The sequence below is a fragment of the Periplaneta americana genome, chromosome 1 (assembly GCF_040183065.1).
Source record: "Periplaneta americana isolate PAMFEO1 chromosome 1, P.americana_PAMFEO1_priV1, whole genome shotgun sequence".
Lineage (NCBI taxonomy): Eukaryota > Metazoa > Arthropoda > Insecta > Blattodea > Blattidae > Periplaneta > Periplaneta americana.
The window spans coordinates 132415181-132438920 of NC_091117.1; the positions used below are offsets into that span (position 1 = coordinate 132415181).

Sequence of the window (23740 nt, forward strand, 5' to 3'; positions counted from 1 at the left end):
CAGCGTTTCTTTCCATTCAAAATTGTCCAAATATTTTCTTCAGCAACTGGCGAACTTCTACTGAGACAATTTACCAGAAAACTTGGCAGCTACATATACATGTCGAACAGATCTGATATCCCTAGGAATGATGCGAAATTGAGTTCACATATCAAACTTTTCTGCCTCTCAATTTCCAGCTTTCTGGGTATATAGTATCACCATGTGTTGGAACTTAACAACTCCCTTGTTGCGGAACTGCATATAAGTTCAACTTCCAGGGAAATACAGTGCGACATAAACTGTTATCTCTCTGCAGGGTACATTATGCCTGACTATTCCAACTGTGTTTTCATTAGTGTTTTGACAGGTTCTTTCTGAAAATTGCATTTCCCGTGCCACTATTCCACCTTAATCCACAATTGATATTATTAATTAGTGTAGAAATCACGAAAAACATTCCGCCATTTAGTTTCTCGTAAGATATGAGACAAGTGTCCGAAAAAAAGTGCCTATCTTCAGACAGGGAATGATGATGACGATTACTGCCTGCTAATGTTAACTGTAACATCCGCTTTCAAGGCCGATGAGTCGGATATAAAAAAATGGCGATCCGAAATGAAATTCTTATTGAATAAAGGCACATTTTCTAGAGGTATTCCATTCCTTCTCTCATTACTCCACCATTTTCTATAGCTCACAATCAATCATGCGACCAATGCTAAATTCAACAGGAAGAATGTCAAGATCATTTCCACTGTCTTCCTACGCAAAATATGCAACGAGATAACAAATCGAAATAACCGCTGCATTTGGCACCATCACCCAAGGTGCGAATTAACGGAGGGGATTTCCCCCCTGTTGGAAAGTTATCCCCCTCTCATAAATTCATATTATCATCCCTGCCAGGGATAATTTCTATCCCCCCTCACAAAATATAATTTTTTTAATACAAGTAAGTACCCTATATGTACTTTATAAAGTACACAGTAAGCAAAGGAAATAATATTGATGTATTATCATTGCCGGCAAGCTGTCAACAATCAATAACTTAGGAATTACACATCTTATCTTAAGTTGCTCATTGATATAATTATTATTATGATCAAGATGCAAGACAGACAACTCAGTGCGACGAAGAGTTGAGCGGTACCGAATGAGGATAATAATAATAATAATAATAATAATAATAATAATAATAATAATAATTTTATGTATGGTGGTCTCTATCTAGGATTCTATCCCCCTCCCATCAGAAATCTTAATTCGCACCCTGGCATCACCTGAGTCCGAGCAATGCTAACATAACAAAGAACATCATAATATTGGATTACAAACAATAAGTTACGACAGGTGGAATTTGTACACTTACAAATAAGATCATGCACTTAAGTCTTTGATCGCAAGAACACCGTTAATGTAACGTGATACTTCATTTCGCTGTGATTTTATTTCTATAGGCAATAGTGATAACAATCATTACACTAACATGGATATCACTGGGACATAACTTTCTTTACGGTCTATAGTTCTTTTAACTTAATGGAATCCTTTCTTCTCTCCCAGCCATACGTGAAAAATTCTCGTTATCATATGCTTCGAAGATTGCGTCTCATGAACCGAGATATATTGATTAATGATGACTGATGCTGATCGATGCCATGTTAGAAGTGATGCTGGAATTCCCTTCTTACGCCATTTCATCACAGCCTTGTACGGCAACTGCCATACGGTAGTCACAGGAATCTCAGATGATCAAGTAATGAAATACGACAAATATATTGTCTTTACACTCCGCATGGAAGTATGCATACCTACAATTCCATTCATCTTATGAGAGTATAAAGATTAATAAGATCCCCAATTTCTTTCCAATATGTTTGTTTCACGCAAAGAATTGTCAGTCATTCATTTCATTCAATCCGAATGTTTGAGTGTTGTCACTGACCAGGAAAAATATAAATTAAAGCTACAGTCAATAAGTAAATATATTCTCAGGTTGCAAAGAGCAAAGGTCATAGTATAATGATGTTAAAAAAGTACTGTAAGACTGCATTGTAAGTTTACGAATAGATGTTACATCTGTAATCGCAATAGCCTATGGACAACACTCTACTTTGCAGAATTTGTATAACAGCATTTCTATTATTGACCAGGCGGCGTTTCATAACAAAAACATTACATTTCTTTGAAATGACATATAGAAGAATACAAATATTTAATGAAGGTACGAAATATAGCTGCTTACTTACGCCTTTTAAGGAACCCGGAGGTTCATTGCCGCCCTCGCATAAGCCCGCCATCGGTCCCTATCCTGAGCAAAATAAATCTAGTCCCTACCATCATATCCCACCTCCCTCAAATGCATTTTAATATTATCCTCCCATCTATGTCTCGGCCTCCCCAAAGGTCTTATTCCCTCCGGCCTCCCAACTAACACTCTATATGCATTTCTGGATTCGCCCATACGTGCTACATGTCCTGTCCATAGGTACGAAATGTAAGGAAACAAAAAGAAATATTATTCTTTTCAAATGAAGGGGAAGAGTCTAAAAGAGCCTGTTATTTCAATTAAGACATTTAAAAAAACCGGTATGCAACCCTTTTTTTATATATATTTTCGTTCCTAATTTTCGATACCTTTCATCTGAGCACCTAGTATTTCCATTCATCCAATGAGGGAATAAAGATTAACAAGTTCCCAATTTCAGTTCAATGTACAACCATCACTATTACTAGCAGTTATAGGCCTACTTATGTCTCGGCAACTATACCTGTTACTTTTTTTTTTATTTTAGTAGGTTATTTTACGACGCTTTATCAACATCTTACGTTATTTAGTGTCTGAATGAGATGAAGGTGATAATGCTGGTGAAATGAGTCCGGGGTGCAATACCGAAAGTTACCCAGCAATTGCTCATGTTGGGTTGAAGGAAAACCCCGGAAAAAAACCTCAACCAGGTAACTTGCCCCGACCGGGAATCGAACCTGGGCCACCTGGTTTCGCGGCCAGACGTGCTAACCGTTACTCCACAGTGTGGACTGCTACTTTTAATTGTATCACCACTACTGCAACTACTAACATTAGGCCTACTATTGACAGTATTAATAGTATCGATACTATATTACAGCAGGCCTATTATTAGAAGTTTCTCTACTGCGACTAGTACTACTTATGTTCCTCCGCAACTATTACTACCACCACTCACAACTACAAACACCCCTTCATTATTTCTAGTATTTTGTTTATGCTAATACTAATAACATTATACTATTGCTACCAGAAGAATATTCTACAAATATTAGCTGACTCGAAAAGTCTTAGCTTGAATCCTATTGTAATTTGTTTCTTAATTTGACACTAGCAATATACAAATAGAACTTCGTGTAATTAGGATCATTCTAGTAAACCTCAAAATAGGGTGTATGGAAAATATAAGCTACATGAAATTAAATATAGTGCAGTATACATCGCGTGAAGTGTACCAACATGAATCTACGTAAAAGCTATAAAAATGTTATTTTATGAAAAACTGAGTCACATTAATTAGACCAAAGAGTTCATGGAAGATACATCAGGCGAACTGCTGTCACAGTGAAGTACTGGTAAGCTAAATGCGTACTAAAACCGTGTTGAAAATAGGCAACTCTTATGTTATTTTCTTCACGGCTAACTTTACTCTAAATTGTGCGAAATAACTTACGAGTTTCAACCATTCACAACTTCTCTCTCTCTCTCTCTCTCTAAAAGTTTTGTTTTAAAAGATTTCAAATTTAATATAAGGAACATATTAGATAGCGACATTATAATTCTTCACTGGACAGTATCCGCAACAGCAGTCTATTGCTGTTCGATATTATTCTGTGCCAAAGAAAAATACGAAAAAAATTAAAGTTGATTTAAAATAAATCGTCAACTTATGCTGTTTTCTATCTCGGCGTTCAAAATGCACTGCTATTACTTTTCGAGTAAATACTGCGAAAGTCAACATGATGAATGATTTCTGCACAAACAACAGTTCATGAGAAATGAACATACTCTCTTGAGTCCTGAGACATTTGTTGTTTTATTTTTAGAGTTCAATATAATTCTACATTTCAAAAGAAAAAAAAAGTCACTGGCATAAGGATAAATGTTGAAACAATTCTGCAGGTTATAGTTAGGGCACAAATGCAGATTTATTACACTATACTTCGGGTATTTGAACATTGGTATGATATATATATATATATATATATATATATATATATATATATATATACCATAATCATGTATGAAATATAGTATAGTATACTATATTCTCAGGACTCAAGAAAATACACATCAATATAGACAGAAAAGCAGGCAGACAGACACACAGACAGAATGTAAAAATATTATATTTTTATATACTGATATTTCGTATGGACAAAAGCCTAAAAGAAATAAAATAATAAAAAATACAGTGGACTCCCCTAAGTTCGACAGAACAGAATTGAAAGTTCTGACCAATAACTGTAGTGGGTGTGGCAGGTGAAATGAATACAAATTCTTATTGGTTATCCATCAACGAATACAGTACTGTACTTGCATTTCCTGCCCGCCCCGAGATTTGTGTATGCGCTTCTAGTACCACAGTGGGTTTCTACAGTTCCGTCTCCCAAACGGCTCAATTCTCAAACAGAAAAAGAAGAGTTCATTAAATTAAAATTAGTGATCAATATGGACGTCCTAATCAATAAAATATTCTGTTTTCCTTTAACAAAAGTATCACTACAAGACACAGGACCAATTTCCATTCAAATGGCAAACCCATTTCTTAGTACCGGATTGGGGCGTGTAAAATTGTCCTACGTAAGCAGACGAACTATAGGATGTCGAACTTGATTTCTGTCGAACTTAATAGCTTCCACTGTAATTACTGCAACATCAGAATATATATCTGCATTTCACGCAATGTGAAATTTATATCCAAATTTTGTAAGTAGTCTTTAAAACGGCTAGAAAAATGACAAGGATGTGGATTTTCGTACCTACTAATAGTTTTAACTTACACGTAAATAATAATTTACTGTTGTCTTGATTTAACTTTAAGTTTATGCTGCCAGAATCGATTCAGAAGATAAAAAGCGTAGTTAATTTCAGCAATGAAAAATAGTTAGTTTGTAACCAGAGTCTATAAAGGAAGGATGACTAATCGTTGTGCTCAAGAGAATTTTCTGTTTTAACAACAAAAATTAACCGTGACAAAATTGTAGGCCTATCAAGAGTGGAAGTGAAATAACCCTGCAGATTTTCAGAGCGAAGCTCATGTTCTGTGTAACAAAAAAGTGTAATACCATATTGGTGGAAAGTCCACAGTTTTCTCCGAAAAAAAGTTTTTTCTCCGAAAATTTTTTTTTTCCCAAATGTGTAACACTCTCTCATTTGGTAATGACTAAGATCGGGATTCTTGTCCATATTGATAGAAAATCGAATAAAGAATAATTTATACCTCTAGCATATTTCTATAGCGTGGACGGTTTTCGTATAAATCTAATTTAAAACCATTAATTTGAAGTCACTGACCAATGCGACTAGCTTGCAACACTGTAGCAAGAAACGGAGATGGGAGGTAGTTCGTTAAGGTGGACAGAAATGAGTTCGTTGACCTCTTACATCTGTATTACGAGAAGAAAGGGACTGTGTTAGCAGCGATTTGCCAGGCTACTGAAACTTAAAACTTAATTTTCTAAAATTAACAATGCATTTAATCACAAAACGTAATAGAAGTTGTCCATTCATATAAGTGTACCCTGTCGCCCCTTTCAATTTGCAGGATTATTTCACTTCCACTCTGTATATAGAGTCGACTTATTGGTGTGCCATCACAGTAATATCTTTGCCTCATAAACGCAAAAGAAATATCACTAGAAGAGAAAAATGCAATAATTTCCAACATTGTGAGTTTTCTCTTTCCTCCTCCTCCAGATGAATCAGAAGGCTGCAATGCCTGAGAAATAAAGTCGTGATTGACACTGTGTGGGCGAACTCGCTCCTGTGGAGGCTACGCGTCGTCACCTTGCCTAGCCACAATTCATGAATATCACATGACTCGGGGTGATGTAAGGGAACAAGCACTCAACGTCACAATTCGTACCGGAACGTAGGTCTATGCCTGCATTCAATGTCCAGGACCAGTTCCACCAATCGAGACCAACAGCGAGTAAGAGGAGATGTGACAACACTGTGAGGCAATAGGTAACGTCAATCACAGTCTTATTTCTCAGAGACTGTAGGCTATATCTTACAACCTTACCTAATATTACTCTAATACAAGGATATAACTTCACTGAGACTAGGCATGTTTGCTTCCAAAGTACATTTTAAATACCAGTACAGACTGTTCGTCTTGAACTCTGACTTTTGGAGTGGCACACAGAACATTGCAAAGTGGAAGAAATCTGTCACTTGTGTTCCAATAGCGAACCAGTTAAGAACATATTGTATTCGCAATTTAAAACCATCGGTAAAATATAATCGCAGTTTTACATCTTTCATGCAAGTTATAAATCAAGTTCAAGGAAACTACTATAGTCACTGTTCAGTTTATAAGGAAAGATGAACAGCGATACAAAAAAAGTTAAATTAGAAAAACAGTGGTCTCAACTGCACTTCATACGAATAAAATGCTTTCAGGTTGTAAAACAATGTTTTTTAAAATTAGTTCAAAATATGGAATAACCATCCCAAACAATCAACCAAAATCTATGACGACGAAGGGGAAGGACCTAATACACTATAAGTAGTAGATCTTATCAATGGACAGGTAAGTCTAAAAGGAAAATACATGAATATATCTCGATAATGCAATCCCATCTGTTAAAACACATAACGATAATAGCATTGCCAATTTCAATAGAAAAAATGGGCATTGTTACAAGGTATTTTGGGAAAATGTCAACAGATGTCATACCTACCGAGACTAAACAGAAATGCCCAAGAATGAACATTATTTTGTCATTCTGGAACTTGGGTTCCGCTACAAGATGGAGGAAGGGAGGGGGGGATAAAGAGATCACATTTCTTGAATCGATAGCACTTCATACTAAGAGATAAAATTACAAATGACCTATCCATAAACACATGAAATGCTTTTATAGTCTGTTATTTAACGACGCCTTTTCAACTACTAAGCTATTTAGGATCGATGGATTTGTAATAGTGAGATAGTAAGCCCATTTAGTGAGATGAGGCAGAGGATTCGTCATGCAATTACCTGATATTCGTCTTACAATTGGGAAAAATCTCGTAAAAAATGTCCAACCAGGTGATCAGACCAAGTGAGAATCGAACCCACGCCTGAGTGGAGACCCGGATCAATAGACAAATGAGTCTAAATGCCAAATTTACGACGGTGGCTAATAATATCGTTGAATATACAGAGATACAAAGATTCCAGTAGAAGGAATATATATTTATTGTAGAATAGGAGGTGTACGGCAATTACAAACAGGACGAAAGTAGTACAACAAATAAGCAAAAATGCTCATATTAGTTACAATTTTATGTAAAGGATTAAATTTCTATAAAACCATTTGTAACATAACAGTTACAATTTTGGGACAGTTATAAAGCCCAAATCTTGGGCATACATAAAGCAATAACAACGCAAAGCTTTAAAGAAGCAATGCATATTAATTAATATGAATTTGTGGAAAAATGTCGGTCACGGCATTACGGATGAAGGAGATTAGAGAAACCTAGGAAACTTCTGGCCATAACCGCTGAACCTCAATCCCCTAAAACTAATTCAGCACGCTATTTCGTGGTTACACCATAGGATATGAAGCAATGACTATAGTAGGTAGAAACAAGAGGAATGAAGATTATTATTATTCATATTTTCGAAACTTCTGAAAATCTGTAACGAAATATGGTTACTTGCAGGCATCTCCTTTCAAATATGGTCGATTAGTGCATTTCTGAAACTCTGCTAATTTCGCAGAATAAAAAATTCCACTTTGAGTTAGAAGCAACTATAAGATAGAAGGCATTATCCTCGACAATAACATAGACGAAGTTGATAGCTAGGGATTGCATTTTGAGGTGGGTAAGATATGATAATGAGTAGAGCGATGCAGACGGAGCACATGACAGACAGAATGGCATCATAGGAAAGGTTCCAACGTTAACTCGGCGTGTTCCCTGTGTACAAGCGACGGTCATGTACACGATGTGTTGACGTACAGACGACACAATAAAATTGACACAGTTTCCTAACTTTTCTGCAATTAATTTTCTACAGATCCTTTAATATGATTACAAATTTACGAAGCTAATTAAACATTTCATCCCAAACAAATTATATACAGATACCTATTAATTTGAGAAAAATTCGTACATGTTGACTACTAACATAAAATAATAGCCTTGGTTATTCAATTAGGATGGCGAAACCTCATATATGAATATAATTATATATAAACATTATATATACTTTACATGTATGATTTAATACAGTACGCAAACAAAACCACTCTTTATATAATGTCTTCATGTTATTCTATTCACAAAAGCACTTGAACAATTATTTTTTGTCTTTCCTTTTCTTTACAATCTTTTTCACAGCCCCAATAAGTTCATCAACACCAGGAAACTGACGTCTAATTTACTTCTGCAGTACGATGACAGGGATGGGCGAGACACGTTACATGAATCATATTGGGGAAATTGAGCTTCACATATTTACCAGCTTTTATCATGTACGGCGCTGCATCTGTCACAAAAATAAGAAAACGTTCTCACTCTCAGCACCTCAAGACCACAGTAACTTCATAGCATTTTCAAATACGTACATAATTCACTACATCTACTGTTTCATATGTAAGAAGATATGGTCCATTAGGTCCTCTTACATCCATTGCACCTACAACAACACTAACCACATGACGATCAACCGTATATGTTGTCTCATCAACTGACACCCAAATTGTCTTTCAATGTATTTCTTATGTTACATATACAATTCTTGTAACTTCTCCGTATATATGTCCTGCGCAATGTTGATGGATGTGGAATTGATCTGCCAGTATATTTCTCCAAAAAAATTGCACAAGGTTTTGTTGTTAAGTTTATCAAGAGGAAAATCTGTCGCTAAAAACGCATCACACATTTCTTCATAGAACACGGATGAAGAACTATGACCCTGCTCACATTTTCCATCTTCCTCTTTCAATTTCATGACAACACGTTTGTGTACATCCCTATTTACATGTCTTCGAACATTATATGCTCTATTTACTGAAACTGATATTTTACACAATTTGCAGAATAGTTTATCTTCGTTGCGACTAAAAATATCATCAATTTCGGAAATAAGTCCCTTTAACTTTGCAGAACGAATTTGTTCCTCCTTAGGCATCGTAATACTAGAACCAAACTGTTCTTATGTTTCTTCAGTACTGACGTTTGCTTTACAACGCTGTACCTACTGCTTGCAGCTATCCTGTGTACCGCAGAGTCAGACCTCTGCGGGTACACAAGGTGAATTTACAACCCTTGCCCTGTTGCCGGTGTGTCGAACAACTGCTCCCTTTGCACTGCTCTAATAATGATTGCCTCTAGGTCTTTCATTCTGGAGAATTACTTTTTACTAATCATACATTTAAAAATGGGCATTCCAGCTTCATTATCCTTGAGAATGTAGTTCAACTAAAGATTCCTATCCTATCGCAATTTAAAGATAAATCGCCCCAAAGCTCAAAGTGGGTTCGAACATTGGATCTCACTGCAAATATGGTATATTTACTTCGAAATTTTATCACTAAAGAGGCATTGAGAATAATATTTTTAGTTTTAGTACAATCATTAATGCAATAGGCCTATGGTATAATAAACTGGGGTGGAGTAGCATCATCTGTACTTAATCCATTAATTTTATTACACAGAAGAGTAATAAAAATTTGTCTAACCAAAAATATGGATTACGCAACAAATTTAATTTATATAGACTTTAAAGTATTAATTATTGATGAAATTTATAAGCATAGTTTACTAATTTACTCTCACAGAAATCAAATAAAACATAAATCTAATCGACATGAATATCATACTCGAAGACAAAAGTCTACTTTCCCATTAATTGAGCCTAAATGTCATACAAGTGCAGCACTTAAACATGGTGCTAGTTTCGGCCCAAGACTTTATAATACAATTACAAACCATTTTCCAAATCTGAAATATTTTAAAATTGTACCTTTTAAAAAAGAAATTTATAACATTATTCATGATATATAATATTAAAAAAAATGTGTATATTTTACCTTTTTATTTCTGTCCACTATATTCATGTTTTTATTGAATATCGCTGGCTTCTGTCTGATTGGTAATTTATATTAAATGTGTTTTTCTCTCCCTTTTTATCTTTCTTTGCTTTTTTTTTTTGCTCTTGCGTGTTATTTATCGGTTTGAATTAAGTTAATTACTGTATTTAGTAAATTGTCCTTGTAAATTTTATGTTATATTATTGGCTAAGACCACACCGTACACGAGCCTGGCTCTTACATTTTTGCTTTACAATTTTAATTTGTACTCACGTTGCCTACTAGCTAGTAAATAAATAAATCAATACTAACATAATGGGAAAACTGCAATTTAAAGTAAAAATTGATTGCACTCCAATGGGTGAAGTTCGTATTCTCACCAGGCAATTAAAAGTTTAACAAACAAAATTACACTCGCCTGCATATTCATCTTCACAAATAATATATAAGCAATTAAATTTTTAAGTACAGGTATTATATGAATTCTTGTTTAAAATACTGCAATACAGCCATTAGCTTATCAAAATAAACGTTCCAGTTTTCTTTTGCCTTAAAAAACCTTTAAAAGAAAATACATTTTGCCTCTTGTTTTCTTGTATCTTTAGTATCCACTTTACTTTTCAAAGAGGAAAACTTTGATGGCTTCAAGTTAGATTATATAAAAAGTTAACTCATCAAATTTCGAGGTCGCAAAACTTACGTTGTAACATGAAGCGTTTGGAATTCGCTATATAGACTTCGTTACTCATACAGTATACTTTCTGCTTTACTTTTAATGATTATTATTACAAACTTGTTCTCAAGAAGTATATGCGAACGAGAAGCCCATGACTTACAATATTAAAAACTTTTCAGTCAACATCCTATATGCAAAATCACCTTATTTTTACGAACTTGTTTATATGAAAGTAAAAAAGATCCGTAAAAACTTTGTTAATTACAAGAATGAATGTGGTTGCAAAACACGCCTCTGGAATGTGAATATGCTTCAGAATCCTATTGTATGTACTAAAATAGGTTAATAATAATAATAATAATAATAATAATAATAATAATAATAATAATAATAATAATTACTCACAAATGGCTTTTAGAGTACCCGGAGGTTCATTACCGCTCTCACATAAGCCCGCCATCAATCCCTATACAGAGCAACATTTATCCAGTCCCTACCATCATATCCCACCTCCCCCAAACCTATTTTAATATTATCCTCCCATCTATGTCACGGCCTCCCCAAAAAGTCTTTTTCCCTTCGGCCTTGTATAACTTTCTCCATTCTTCTGTACTTCATACCTGTTAGGCCAAAATATTTTTCTAAGCACCTTATTCTCAAACACCCATAGTCTCTGTTCTTTTCTCAAAGTGACAGTCCAAGTTTCACAACCATAAAGAACAATCGGAAATAGGGTAACTGTTTTATAAATTCCAACTTTCAGCTCTTTTGAGAGCAGACTGGATGACAAAAGCTTCTCGACCGAATAATAACAGGCATTTCTCATACCCTGCGTTTAATTTCCTCCCGAGTGTCATTTATATTTGTTACTGTTGCTCCAAGATATTTAAATTTTCCCACCTCTTCACAGCATACATTTCCAATTTTTATATTTCCATTTCGTGCTATGTTCTAGTGACGAGACATATGTAAAGAATTAACATCAGTATATCTCAATAATGTCCCGCGCCGTAGCGTAGTGGTCTAAGGTATCCTGCCTAGCACTCGCGTTACGGAGTGCGCGATGGGGGAAGAAATTATATCATGAAATTTCGGCCAGTATGTGGGACCGGTGCCCACCCAGCATCGTGATGCATTTGGGGAGCTACGATAGGTGGCGAAATCCGGTTGCGAAAGCCAGCTATAACAGCTGGGGAGGGGGGAGATCATCGTGTTAACCACACGATACTTCCATTCTGGTTGGATGACCGTACACCTCTGTTTCGGCATGTGGGCGTGAGGCCAGCAGCCGGCTGGTCGGTCTGGGCCTTTCACGGGCTGTAGCGCCACGGATTATTATTTACTATACTTCAATAATAGATTAGCGTAATAAGATAAATTACCTACATAATATGTAAGCTATTAACTTACCTGGGTCTTAATGCATAAAATACGTACAGTGAATATGTTAATCACTGAAGAAATAAATGCAATTCCTATATTTAACATATTCTTAAAAAATATTAATCACTTTTAGAATGTAAATCACCAATTCTTGAATATGTGGATACGAGATAAAAATATTGTGACTTGTCACTCCTATCACAGTGACAAGTAGGCCTAATGCAACATTGTTAAGTAATATCTCCCAGTATTTTCTTAAAGAAATTAAAAAAAATGACCATGCAAATACAGTCGGCAGGAATATTTAATACTGTAGCCTACGGATAGAGAGAGACATGAATTTGTGTTGTATTGATCCAACCTTAACGGAGTCCATTATTGTAAAGAAAGTCACACTACAGATACATAATTCAATTCTGATATTGAGTAGTGTACAATAAATTCAAAGTAAATTAAATTATAAAATGGACACGTCTAAAAGTTCAGATATGGACTAATGATCAAAGTCCGACACTCGATTATATTTGAAGGGTTCAGAGCTGTAGTGGGCCAAGCGCCATTTATTAAAAACGTAGAAAGCAAGGGTTAAAGTTAAGTGAATACATAATTGAATGAAGATTAACATAGTTTAGTTTTAATGAGCACACTTTATATTATTTGCTATATGTTTCACTGAATTATGCTAAGCAGTTTATTTTAAATTCTTGTTTTCTCCGCTTTTAATGTATGGCGCTTGGCCCACTATGGCTCTGACCCCTTCATTTATGTAGAACAACATGAGACGTAATGAGATGGAAAAGAAGTACAAACAAATAGAAGGAGAAGAGAATGAACAGAAGAAATAGGGATAAGAGGAATGAAAAAAAAGTTGACTTTCATGAATTACTTTACAGAACTGTGATAGCCCTACAATGCAATTAGATTCAACATGAAAATGAAGGCATTTGTGTACTGATAGCTTAAATATCCCTATCAGGTTTATCCAAAACCCGTACGTGGGGATTCCTTCATCTGTAAATACAACACACGGTGAGTCTCCCATGACATGAGGGTCACCAAAATGTATATCCATGTAAGTAATAGGCCTACAAAGCAAAATATTGTAAATTAAACTGACAATGAACAAACATTCAAGTCTGTCGGAATTATTGCATTGTGAAGAAATTATCAATTAAAAGTAGGCCTAAGTAGGAGTGAAATTGACATACTACGTTAATAATAACGTAAATTTGCATTGAAGTTCGTGTACTTACTAGATATAAGTACTTATATTTAGTGCTGTTTGATTCATCAAAATATTTAATCGACAGATTAATCGAGTTTTGATCGAGTTGAAAAATGTGTTAATATACTGTAATATACAATTATTGTTAAATTTAACTTGTGTTCGGTGATAAGGGTAAGTATTATATTAATGTTGTATATCTGTATATATTGTATCATTATGTTACAAAATAACTATAATAACTTACTAACATTTTTATTATGAGGCTTATAATTTACTGTGTCAATTTCTCCGGGAATTTTTGAGACAAGCATAAATAACAAAAAGTATGAACGCTCACCTAGTTAATAGGCCTACTGCTTCATCCACGATTTTAAACATGTGAGTGCATTCATATGCTCCGAATTAAGTGCCGCTCTACGTTTAGTAACAATGTTTCCTGCATCAATAAACACGAAAAAAAATTGTCAAGCACTTCTCCACTATCGTTCAATTTAAATCCAAACGTTTCACCGAGTTTACCTCTCAAATTTTCATATGACATAATGGAGTTTACACTTTTCACAAAGCACAGAAAATTGATTTCTTTTCTTTATCAAACTAAACACACAACCTTCATATACAAACTCAGTACAGAAACTGCAACTGCAAAACTACAGCAGTCGAAACAGAAGACTGACCCCTATTGTAATCGAATTACCACATTTTAAAAATAGAAGGTAGTTACGCTCTCACTTGCACACAGTGTAGAGTGTAGACATAGCTATTTTAAAAGGGATGAGGGGGACGAATCCCAGAAAAGTATGTATTTGATATGTTAGGACTATGAGCTGACAACAAGGTGGAAGTTTTCTTGGAAAACCATAAAACTTAATAAGGGTTTCGCATTGTGTTTCAACTTTCAATAGAGACTAGGTCACTGTCCTCATATTTCCATCTCTTCCGAAGTGTTTGTGCAAAGATTTTCCTTACTCTATCTGGTTTACGGTTAGAAAATAACAGTACTCTTGTACTTTTAAGTACGCAATTTCCGAGAGAGAAATATTGTCAAAATTTTTAGTATGAGTTTGTATTAAAAAATAATTAATATCAACTACAACCGATTAATTTTAATCCACTCCATTATTCGATTAAATATTTTTGATTGATTAACCTTACAACAGAAATTGATCGATTAATCGATTAAATCCCACAACACTACTTATAATGCCTTTGCTGGTGCATGGAATGAAACAAAACAGCAAGAAGAAATGTACGAAGTATGGTTTATCGAAGAGTTCTGATTAACTATGAGATAGTGCCGAGCGTAAAACCAACATTCCATCATTCAATTTTCTCAGTCAATCTAAAATATGGCTTAACAGAGATTTACGACGCAGCGATGGGCGTTTTAGTGCCTTGTCAGTTACTTTTATTAGATGAGGAGGTAAAGATTACAAACTCAGTTCAGTGAATTGGAAGTCAATTAACCAACACATTCTGTCTCAACACGAGAAACAGCCTCATGTGATATACGGAAAACGTGCGTTATAAAAGTTTCAACATAGTCGTAAATTAATACACGTTTGCAGATTTCTTCCCTTTCTGAATTTCAAAACGTTCCGTTCTATCACGCCGATGAAAATGCGAACGAGAGTACAGCAACGACCTTAAAGTATTCTATTCTAGTTATAGCAACAGGTTTATATCGTAGTTTCGTGAATAGCTGTTTTATGATGTTTGTGAGGCCTTTTATCATACAGACTGAAAGGAATTATATGAAGAGTCCACTGCAAGAATGATGGATGTCACTTTCTTGTCGAAAATGAACCAAGACTGTCAATGCCTAGCTTAAGACATATAGAATGGACATAGAGAGTTATATGACATTAACACTGATAGTCATTGTCCAGTAATGATCGGAAAATCTCAGTTAAGCTTTGAGCGCTAAGCATTTCAAACTTTCAATTGCTTCTCCTGCAAAATGTATTCCAAATGACATCTATCATTCTTGCAGTGGACTCTTCATATACAAACCTGATTTTCTAAATCGAAAGCAAACAAAATTTAATCTCAAATTCTATGTGTAGAAATACAAACTTTTAGGTAAGTAATGTATTTGCATAGATTACTGTTGACACATGACTTCAGCACAATCAGTTTCAAAGCAATTGAGGGGCTGGGTACAAGAAAGGCATTTTAGAGGATATGCCCTTTTTGAGTAAAACGCTTTATTGTGTTCTCTGATCAGTTATGCATATGATCACCAAGTTGTAGTTCAATACTGTGATCATAGAGGTCAGGCGTACCCAAAATGTAAAGGCGTGCATTGATAACATTATGACGATTTGAATTTTCTACATTTTCTCAAAACTTGCATTCAACAGCTTACCTGCGGCAATCTTTCAGGGTGGTCCTCTCAAAATCAATACATTTAAGGAAAGGTTGAGAAGATTAGACTGAAAATGTAATTGTAGGTGCAGTGTAATTATCTAAGTTGTGTCATGTAATTAATTAAGTTGATATGTAATTAAGATGATATGTAACTTAGTTCATATGTAAATAAATTAAGGTGATATGTAAGTAATTAAGATGATATGTAATTAAGTTGATTTGTAATTAATTAAGGTGATATGTAATTACTTAAAGTGGTAATAGTTGGGTGAAACAGAAGTACTTATAAGTTCGGTTTATTTTTGCTTATTGTTAGGCGTTATTATAGAACAGTTTTTATTTATACTCCTAGGTTTATTGCATCCATTTATTTATAGTTAGAAATAAATTTAGGTTTATTTTATTTTATTTCTTTTATTTTTCTTTTATTGCTGTAATTATTGTATAATTGTAATGGTATTATTTTATATTATATATCATTGCCACAGGGTGTATACCCAATTGTAGTGTTAATACATACATACATACATACATACATACATACATTTAAGAGAAGTGCCTTTCTTGCACCCAACCCCTCAATTTCTCCCGGCATTGACACAATTTCAAAGGCATGTTGGGTCCGATAAGTATAATAAGTACAATTTTAAATATATATGGGTTTATTACCGTCAAAGTTACTTATCAAGAACAATCATTCAAGTCATTAGATTATGACATAAGGTAATACATAGCGAAAAACAACGTTTTCGCCTAAGTATGACATCTTCAGGTCTTATGGCCACGGAAACACAAGATGAACACTTACATCTCTCGTATGTATAGAATCATTGGAGTATATGTCTAAACAAACAAAGTTAAAATGGTAAAAATACAAACATAAGTTATATGGTCAGTCCTACAGTTGGGCCAGTACGCGCCGGTACGCCGTACCGTCTAAAATAAAAACTCGCTGTTACCGAGATGGATAAAAATATAGACTCTAAAATATATTAACTATGTTCAAATAGTCTTCAATATACTCTGAAATGGAGGAAGTCAGCTATTTGTAAAACATTTTGATTTTGATATTTGGCATAAATGTAGCGGCTGACATCTCATATCCTTTGCCGAAATGCTTGTCCATTCGTTGTTTTATCGAAAGGCATGGTCTGGCACTTCAGTAGTTGTGATTTGTTAGCTTCAAGCTTGCATAACGCCGTGGTATTTCTGTAAGTATTTAACACTGACTTTATGGCATGGCGCCTCAAGAAATCTGCAACACTGATTCGCTAATTTCAAAACTTGCGTAGATTCCTTCGCATAACACTAATTTTATGATGTGGCGCCCCAAAGATTCTGCTGCACTGATTCGCTAATTTGAAAACTCACTCAGACGTAATGGTAGGAGTTTGCCAGAGGAGGGAAATATTGTTACTTTTCGTGCGTTCATGAATCTTGAGTCCAGTTACATGTTATAGATTCTATTCCAATTTCAACTAAAGAATGTGAATGAACATTACTGTACAAACGATATCTGCACTAAAAAAAAGGAATACTCCTTCCATTTAAAGAGTTCCTAGGCTTTTGTAGAGTGTAGAGCCACCAATGTCAGCTTTTAATTTCTTGCCTTATATGCAATTGTGGCTGCGATCTGGAATGAGGTCTGAAGAGGCGGATGCATGACGAAGAAGTAACTTTGGAAAAGAAGTGCAGTAAGTCTATACAGAGTCTAGTCTGACCAAGGAGATTTCAACAGTACCCCCTAAAATTTGTTTCCACCTACAGCACTGTATATGGTTATGAACGCATGTGTGACAAAATCTAAAATAACCAAGTACACAGCATTAAAAATGACGAACATTGTGCTGGTGGTTAAAATATTCAATACGATAAAATAATTTGGCAATCTTCAAATGCGTGTGGTCATAGATTACAATGCAGTGCAGTCATGTAATTTGATGCCCATAGACGTAAGCGCGCGCTTTAGAACTCAGAGCCTGACCGCTTTACAGTGGAAAGGAAAGAGACAGACGAGTGAGGTAATATATGCCGCTTGGTCGAGCAATATACAGGCATGGCCAGCACTGATTCAATGGATAACGGGAAGAGAACTTATTAAAACTGTATCCATGTTAATTTTTAGATTTGTTTGAGAAGTATAAGTGCATTATGAGAATGTAAGTTTTAATTTTAATCCTCATTTTTCACAAGTTTGTTTTTTTTTTTAATTCAAAAGGAATATTTTTATAGAAAAGTGAAATTTTCAGATATAGGCCTATTTATTTGGTTGACTTACATGTACTGCAACAATTTTTTCGTAAATTTAATATGCCGTAAATATGTATTACTGAAGATAGTGTATTACAAATTTTGAAAATATTCGCATGGAAAATGTTTGTAAGGAAATGAATTAACAAAGCAACTACTGGTACATCATAAACAAAATATATGTACCCATGTGTTGTAAAAATGTCAGCTCTATAGCTTCGGCAGGTTTCTAGAAAATAATTTAATATTCTGATGATATGAAGTTGCTCACCAATGCCATCTTAAAAGCATAATGCGATAAGAGTTTTTTTTATGGAATATTAGTTACACTTGAAACATATAACCTACAGTACCTAGGTAACTTTGCTTTGTACTATAATATTGTTTTCATTACTTCATTGATTACTTTTATAAGGCTAAAGATACACATCCTCTTTTTTGGGATATCACTTTCTTTATGAATGATGTGCTTCATCCACTTAGTACAGTATAGTTGTACTACTATGGAATTTATGTGAACATTCCTTCCTAACTTTTTATTATGTTATTAATATTTAAAACACAAGTGCAATATTAAGAAATTGGTGTTAGTACTTTTATTTTACAGACAATAACTTATAGATAATATAAAACGGAAAGAAGCCATATAAAAGTAAAGACATAAAATTTCACGTTCCGTTTGAAATTTGTGCACCACTGTTTTCTTAATCCAACAGGCTGCTTATTCCTCCTTCCATCATAGCGCTTGATGCCCGCGCACGACGTCAAGGTCAGAAAAATGCGCTTGTTTTGACATCACTGATGTGGTGGAACATGCTGTGGTATACAACTCGCTCGTGTTTCTGTGTAATAAGCGTTGTATGAATTCAAAGTCCTGTAATCATAATATGGGAAAATGTAATTTAAAAAAATGAAAGTTAAAAAGTGAATGTTGAATATGAAATGGTAAACTTTTATAGGCTACTTACACGAAATTAGTTGTGAGGAGTGTTGACCTAGCCGCAATCTCGCAGCAACACGACTGAGCTTTACAGAAGGCGTTGGTCTTAAAGAAAACCAAATACCAGGCAAACCTAGAATTTCATTTCTTTAATTTATTTTTTGTATTTATATGTGCTATCTGGTAGGATGGAAGAGGAGGCTTATGGCCTTAATCCTGTCAGAGTAAATAAATAAATAAATAAATAAAGCGATTTAAGTTAGGAAATTGCTCATTAATGCCCGGTTTCATCAACAGATGTTATAACTCTGCTAACACATTGTTTCTTAACATGAGTTAAAATTTTTAACAATTTGTTAAGACTCTTGCATTTCACCAACATTTTCCTGCAAAATGTTAACTAACATGTTGTTAATACTCGCAAGAATAGCGAACACAACGAATCGAGAAGGCGGTGTATGATTCATACGATTTCTGAATGCACTCCGTTGCGCTTTTGTTTGAACATCTGTGAAATAATGGCGCGCGAAGTTACAATGAAGAGGATGAGGGGCACAAATTTTTCTTCTTTTGAGAAAGAGTTGTTGATAGAACTAGTAAACAAGTATAAAGAAATTATAGAGTGCAAGAAAACCGATGGGTTGAAAATAAAAGTGAAGGACGAAACGTGGGACAAACTAAGAGACGAATATAATTCGAATGGGAGTGTGACATCAAGAACAACAAAACAACTGCGACAATTTTATGTTAACTTAAAAAGATCAGCTAAGAAAGCAAGGAGTGACGAACGGGTGGAAAGGTATAAAACAGGTGGTGGTCAATGTACAACTAAAGTTGATGAAAGTGTTCTGTCCCTCATAGAGGACCAAATAGAACCTAACAGCAACCCCTTCGACTGTGATTCAGAATACTATGGTAAGTACCAGTTGCATTATATTAGCATTATCTATTCATTCAAATTAAATTCGTTTGTATTTAATAACAATTTTATTTTATTTTTAGGTGACGCTGAAATAATTACAACCGAACAGGAAGCAAGATCTTGCGATATTGTTGAAGTCATAGCAGTAGTACACGAGGTGATAAATCACTTTCATTAACTATATATACTTTTAAATTTATATTATATCAAGACAAATTGTAAACTATAATTTGTATTATTGTTGTTGTAGGAGAATGTAAACAGAAAACAATTGTCAATTTAGGACAACACAGCATCACTTGAAATGGGTACACCAGGCCCGGCGTCTAACACATCTCTTCTTGTCACTCCAGTTGTGAGTACGACACTTCTATTAAGTTTTTAGGTTAGTTATTTTTTAAATTAAGAATGAAAGTTTAATAAACGGGGTTTGTACTTCCAGGCTGAAGCTTTAACAGGAGCAGAAAACTGTAACAAGCAGCAGACTCGCGTCACCAAGGTCAGTATCACAGCTGGTCACGTTGAGGGTTATAATAAAAGTCCGCCAGGAGTGCCAAAATTTTCACTGCTGATTTTTGTTTCCAGGCCAACCTTTGTCGTAACAACATTGCTGCACTTGCCGAGAGCAGGACAACTCTCTGTGAAAAAGAAATGTATTTAATCCAACAGAAATATAACCAGGAGCAACAACTGCTGAAAATGAAACTGGAAACTGAGAAACTAAAACAAGAAGCATTTAGAGAAAAATTAATATACTATAAAGAAAAAAGAAAGCGTGTTGAGGATGAATAAGTTAGTTGCAGTGTATTTTGTTTGTAGAAGTTTGGTAGAAATCGTGGTGGGAATATAATGGTGAAGCAGTGCGCAGCCTCGCCCGTTCTCCTACTACGTGATGATGTCACGCGGGAAGCATTGCAGACTCTCTCGGAGCTTGCTAGCTTCGCTTAGCTTAGCTCAGCTCCATAAGGTTTTGGAAGTGGTGTAGGTTAATTGATTATAAATACCAAGAAGCTGTATTAACTAATTCCTTCCCTACTAACGTCTTGTCAGGAACGTGATGCTCTCCCAAAGCATAGCCGTCTAGACATGACGTCTTTGTGACCCTGCTACTTGTATTGACAGTTTTCATTCAAGCTGTCAAATGCAGTTTTTTCAAGCTGTCTGTTTAGAGGGTTGTTGTATGTTGTAAAACGATCTTTCGTGAAGAAGAGGAGTTATTTTCCTCTAAATATACGCGAAAGGTTTTCCAGAATTCTAACTGTTTGAATAAAAGTGCATTGAAGTTCTGTCCTGCATTCCAAGTGGAATGAACAAAGTTTAAGAAAGGGAATCAGAATCGAGGTCTTGTAAGAGTTATTGGCAGTAAAGTGACATGACAGAAAAGGTCTGTCTACGAAGCACAACATTCACATGGTCAATATAAAGGAAAAAAGGGTAACAATGAAGGGGAATAAACAGTGGTGAAACTGAAGGGCGTAATAGAGTACAATAACGTTATGTTGTGGGTTGACTGTCAGGTCAGCGTCAGAATGAAGTCTTATATCCCTTCTCCATTATGGGAAAATACGTAAAAAAAACTACAGAAATGTTTCTTCAATATAATGTTTATGGTACTTTTCAGCTTTTCAATATCTACGTAATTGCATGTAAGACCGTGAAGGGAAGCAAACCCAGGAAGGAAAGGATCTATACAAATCTTCGACTTGACCTGGAAGCAGGCATTTTATAGAGGGTTAACCTTGTCTAACTGAAGTGTTAGTGAAAGGGGAGGGGATGCTGGAGTTACGACGACAATATTACAAGCAAACTGTTGGGCTTATTTCCCCCCCTCCCGTCATATACCTACCACCCACAGAAAAAGAAGCAAAGTTTGTAAATCTCACAAGAAAGAAGCGAAACAACATGGGAGTGCAAATAATGTTTTGTACTGGAGTCTTTCGAAACTTAACATACTGTTCAAACTGTTACCAAATTATGAGTATAATATCACAATTTGTAATAAAAGACCCATGTTTATTGCAAACGACCTCCACCTGCCTTTAAATGCCACTTACTGCACACCACCAATAATTCACTGTCTGCGCGTGGAGATTTAAATAGAGATTCCAGGCAATAAACCCGTCCTTTTAAATCTTACTGCATGAACTTAAAGGTAGCAACAAGCAAACTTTAGAAAAGAGTCAATAATGAACATATGTTAAAGGCGGGTGTCGAATTAATTACGTTCATTCTGGTGTACTGCTTTCGTTAGAAGATATCTTAAGTTCATGGACGGTCAGCGCGTCTGGCCGCGAAACCAGGTGGCCCGGGTTCGATTCCCGGTCGGGGCAAGTTACCTCGTTGAGGTTTTTTCCGGGGTTTTCCCTCAACCCAATATGAGCAAATGCTGGGTAACTATCGGTGCTGGACCCCGGACTCATTTCACCGGCATTATCACCTTAATCTCATTCAGACGTTAAATAATCAAAGATGTTGATAAAGTGTCGTAAAATAACCTACTAAAAAAAAGTTCATGGACTCAACTCGGTTTGATCCATTTAGAGTGATGGACAGAATACGTTCTGAATCAGACCTTCGATTTCAGGCTGGCTTTAAAGAGGCTGAAAATGTGATTTGCAACAAATGTCAAGTGTAGCATGATGAAGTGTCTCTAAAAGAAGGAAAATTCGAAAAAAAAACGCATTTTCGATCAAATGTGGACTTAACGCGTTTTCATTCCGAGCTCCTCAAATACATTCAATAAAGTTTTATCGTCAACATTTTTACATTACTTAAAAAAAACACACACATCAGTTTTTCATTCCAGTGATTCTGCATATTTCTTTTAGTAAAATGCTCCTACACACAATTTTAATATCTGAATATTTTTTACACAAATTAAGTCCACAATTTCCACATCTGACATTAATTTTCGTAATGTGAACGGCTTTCTTGTTAGCAGCTAGTACTTGAAATAGACCTTGTTTCACCCTCACAACCACTTTTGTATTATCTTCCTCACTACCATTTTCTTTCTTCAACTCCGCCGGTAAATCAGTTTCCAATAGCACTATAATATCACTTTCACGCAAAACATTAAGGCTGCTATTATCCACAAAACAACTCATGTCTATGTTCTGTATCCCTGAATACAACTAGATTTGAATAAACACCAATAAATAAAGAACAAATTTACCAATTCAAGTTTCAACACTGCAAGTAAATAGTAAAGTGGAGAATTGAAACAGTAAACGACTTTAACGGCATTACAAACAGTTACAACAATGGACAAAAATCACAGAATTCAAACTAGAAAATGTTTAAAAGTGTGGGTCATATAAAATGCCAAGGGTTGGTAAAATCTGTCCACTAACAAATACTTCAAATTATTAGTCTGCTATATTTTAAATCTAAAACAGTACACATGTGTGCATACTTTATCATGTTAGAGACAAATAGAGTAAAGGTGAAAGCTGTAAGATTTCATTAATTTATAAAAATTTAGAAAATAAAAAGGGTGGGCAATTTTTTCCCAACCGTGATAATGCTAGGGTTAAGCGAGAAAATAATTATTTTATGCCCATTGATTGACGCCTTTTTTGCTCCTCTATTGACATTCGAGACAATTGAATCCTTCCATTTACTGAAGCCTTTTCTATCTGGAAGTTGTTAAAAGATACCACAGCTTTAACATTTTATGAGACATGTAAAAAGTCCTTTATGCTTAGA

General features: G+C 35.0%; 1 protein-coding gene and 1 long non-coding RNA gene across 3 annotated transcripts in view; one reads left to right on the forward strand and one right to left on the reverse strand.

Annotated features, from left to right (window-relative positions):
• Positions 1-23740, reverse strand: part of LOC138701012 (uncharacterized) — a 731347-nt gene that overhangs the window by 157778 nt on the left and 549829 nt on the right. The window lies entirely within an intron of this gene.
• Positions 20320-20829, forward strand: LOC138709228 (uncharacterized). The gene is made up of 3 exons (XM_069839839.1): positions 20320-20387; positions 20475-20531; positions 20618-20829. The coding sequence occupies exons 1-3, from the start codon at positions 20337-20339 to the stop codon at positions 20822-20824; spliced, it is 315 nt and encodes a 104-aa protein (XP_069695940.1). The 5' UTR covers positions 20320-20336; the 3' UTR covers positions 20825-20829.